This window comes from Eutrema salsugineum, unplaced genomic scaffold (genome assembly GCF_000478725.1).
Source record: "Eutrema salsugineum unplaced genomic scaffold, Eutsalg1_0 scaffold_6, whole genome shotgun sequence".
NCBI lineage: Eukaryota > Viridiplantae > Streptophyta > Magnoliopsida > Brassicales > Brassicaceae > Eutrema > Eutrema salsugineum.
Window position 1 is genome coordinate 8,280,465 of NW_006256547.1, and position 3,767 is coordinate 8,284,231.

The 3,767-nt window shown below is 33.3% G+C and overlaps 1 protein-coding gene across 1 annotated transcript; it reads right to left on the reverse strand.

Annotated features, from left to right (window-relative positions):
• Positions 1 to 442: 442 nt before the first annotated feature.
• On the reverse strand, positions 443 to 3,040 carry LOC18011948 (prolyl-tRNA synthetase associated domain-containing protein 1). Its single transcript, XM_006395857.2, has 12 exons — positions 2,901 to 3,040; positions 2,546 to 2,605; positions 2,401 to 2,454; positions 2,256 to 2,316; positions 2,043 to 2,119; positions 1,780 to 1,829; positions 1,601 to 1,683; positions 1,410 to 1,480; positions 1,167 to 1,317; positions 951 to 1,078; positions 794 to 868; positions 443 to 701 (listed from the first exon to the last, which is right to left on the reverse strand). Exons 1-12 carry the CDS (start codon positions 2,937 to 2,939, stop codon positions 630 to 632), a joined length of 921 nt encoding a protein of 306 aa, XP_006395919.1. The 5' UTR covers positions 2,940 to 3,040; the 3' UTR covers positions 443 to 629.
• Between the last annotated feature and the right edge of the window lie 727 nt (positions 3,041 to 3,767).

Sequence of the window (3,767 nt, forward strand, 5' to 3'; positions counted from 1 at the left end):
GGTTTGTCATATCTTAGAAATAAACTGGAATATCAAAGGTCTTTCCGCAATATTTGTGTGACTATTCAATCCACCACCTTGTTCTTCAAAACATATCCATATTCTATCAATTTCTAGTGTCCGATTTTTGGGAGAATTATATCATTTAGGATTGGTTAAGATGTTTTAGTTAATTTAGGATGTTTTAGTTAATGAATTATTGTGTTTTCATTTATGAATTACATTTTAGTAATTGATTTTTTGCTATAGTGTTTTCTTTTTTTTTTGCATTAGGGTTATAATTTAAGATGCCTATATAAAGGAAGACATTTTCTAAGAATTAACCTTAATCTGATACTAGGGTTAAGAGAAAAACCTAGTCTAAATCTTCTGTTTAATTCTTAGGTGACATAAGGTTGATATCAATCAACCATAACATATTGTAACACAAATTCAAGTAATCAAAACTCAATGATTTGGTGATATTTTTAGTTAGCTTTGAACTGGATCCAAAACTCAAATTAAATACTCATAATATTTTTTTTGGTCTAACTAAATCTGTTGTACAACGAAGAAAATAGAGAATGCGTAAACCGGTATGTTTTTCTCTTCTCCAATATCTCCCATTCTGCATGCAAACCGAACCTCTCTTACAGTCGCTTTGGTTGGTAACATTTACCGGCTTGAAAACCTTCCGTGTACGCTGTGTTTTTGTACATAATCTGCAATTTCCCAAACAAAACCAACATTGATACAAACGGTTTACTCTAAACCAATGCAAACCTGTATATCTGTATTATGTAATGCTACTCACAGCGAGGTGTGTTAACTCTGCGGCAAGGCGTTTTCTCTGTGTTTCTGTCAAAGCCTCCACACTCTTTCCCTTCCCCTGTAAATGTAACCGGTTTAAGAGTTTATCCCAAACTATTACGAAATCGGTTTAATTTTGAGTTTGTGATTTGTGTTTTTACCTCGGACAAAAATAGAGCTGATGTTTTGTCCAAAATCTCCTCCACGAATTTCTCGGGGTTCTTGAAAGCTAATGGAGCTGAATTCTCAGCGACATTCTTGAACTTACAGGCTGATTTGCTTGGTTTGGCTGCATCGGTGGAGATAAGCAGAGTTATATAAACTATTCCGATTATCGTACGGGACATGATATTGGAGGAAATAATTTAAAATCATACCTGAAGTAACAGGCTTAGTCTCTCCTGACTCATTCTTTGGAGGGGTTTGTACAGAAGGTGTTTTATTAGGAAGCTCGGGAACAACAACTGAATTAAACGGAACATAGACAGCTAGATCTGGAGGCTGGTCTTTACCAACCACCGGGTTAGCCTGTAAAAGCAAAATCATAGTTTCAAAAGGTCAAAACCTGATAAAGGAACTCTGGAACAAGAGTTCTCAAGTTAAAGGTTTAGAACACTTGCCTCGAGGTCAATGTATACGGGATCTCTCCCAATCGATCGGAGAAACTTGTCCAGACCCGATGTGTTAAGAGCTGGAGATCATAGGGACCAAATGAATCAGTGTACAAGCTAAAATCTGTAATAAATTAAAACCACTAACCGAAAAAGAAGTCAGAGGGTGGAAAACTGACGAAACCATTTAAGAAACTTACAGATTGAGACGTCGTTAGACAATGGGTGGAAGATGCAGCGTGTTGGGTTCTTGAAATTTTTGTCTAGCAAGAGCGATACATCTCTTTTACAAAGAAAGCTCAGAAATGTCAACCAACGGTAATAATTAAAATTTAAACTGAAACGGAACATATATGAACGAATATTAAGCGGATGATACCTTGCTGATTCATTTACAACGGCAAATGGGGTAACACATTCAAGGGACACCTTGAGGAAAAAGAAAGTATCACTTTGTAATTGTTCCATTAGATATAAATCATGAAATTAAGGTACATCACGCGGGTTTGTTGTAAACAAACTTATCACCATGGACAAATAAATCATCTTAAGCATTCTCGTCAATTGTCAAGAAAACAATCGCTACCCTGATCTCGATTGCTACAGAACGATAAGCAAATGAAGGAGACAATGAAATAATACCTGCAATAGCTCACCAAGTGCTTCTTCAGGAGCCATTCTTATTCCTCCTTTTCCAAGACCAAGTCTCTGAGATAAAACTGTTGGGATAAGAAGTCACAGGAAACAACCATTAACATCAAAAAAAAAAACAAGAAACATTCCGATTTCATAAGCCTAGTGACTTCGATACATGGAAATGTATGTCGATATCCACAAAACGAAAAAAGGTGTTACCTTTAATGTCAACTTTTGTATCTACCATAGCTGAAACGATGTAATATCGATGTTTCTTGTCCTACAAAAATCCAAAGCATATTCTTACTCCCAAATGGGTTTCTAGTGGATAATGAGGTTAATGGTGTATCACTTTGAAGATTACCTTCAAGAAGAGATTCTTACTTAGTGCCCCCTCGCTACTACTTACATACTTAGCCTGAATAAGATTTATAAATCCATCTATTAACATTCTATACTTGTTCATCGATTATTTATAAAATCTGCAAAATTGTTTTGGTTATATTCACCTGTGCTTCGACTGTTAGAACAGGAGGATGCTCATACTTGGAATAATCAATCTCAAGTTCCTGAAAAGATCGAGAAGATTAATAGTTAGATTGAAATTCTCAACTATCAATTACACACACAAAGCGTGTAACACTAGAGAAAATTGGATTAAACTTGATACAAACAAAACGATTCTTCACCAAAGAACCAAAAATCCGATTTAATCTAAACAACAATTATTGGGAAATTCGTGTTAGAGACTATTCTGCTCATCAATCTATTAATGCCGAATTAAGTAAAGATAATATAAACCGAATCAAGTATAAACGAAGTAATTTCGTCCGTAATTGAGTTTAAGATGAAGATGACATAAACCTGAAGATGATTAAGCAGCTGATCTTTGGAGAAACCCATTTGTAATTAAGTAACAAATCAAAGAATTCGGCGGACTGAGACAGAGCAAAGGAGCTCGAAGATAAATTATTTTTTTTTTTTTTGACACCGATAAATTGTTGAAAACAGGAAGTAGGTTTTCCAGATTTTGTCGTATTCTTTCTTCTCGTTGGATTGAACAAAACTTAATCCTCTGACTTAATTAGAGGGTTTACCGTTTCTTATTGGCCTTTTACCTTCACGATTATCATTATTCACTTTTTCTCTCCTAGTATTCTATTACCAAACTGTTATAATAACTAGATAAAACCCCGCGTGTACACGCCGTAATTTTTATATATATAATAGTTTAATTTATCAATAATATATATATATATGTGCAAATTTAAATTTTCTAAATCATAATAGAATTACGTAATCGCAAACCACTTTCTATTGTTATTTCTTTAAATTATTATTAGACATATATCTGTCTGTTTATTACATATTTCTGTTTTTTTATTAATGAAATAAAGTTAACAAATATGTACATTCATCGACACAAAATAAAATACAAAATATTGCATTTGTTTGTTTCAGCTTAGCTTTAAATCTCATCTCAAATCCTTTGAATTCTGTTTAGGGTAATAAATATTAAAAACAAAAATTTCTTTCTAAATATTCATTTTTCTGTTAAAAGATATAAAGTTCGAGCGTAGTAAATATGATAAAGTTTGGGCATTATATTCTCCTGATACATAATGAATTTTGTCTATGTGACAGAAAAATAAGGCACTACGTAAAAAAATTTTATAGCTAATTTTAGATTGAGTGAAGCATTCACTATATGTCAGTCTTATGTATCTTCAA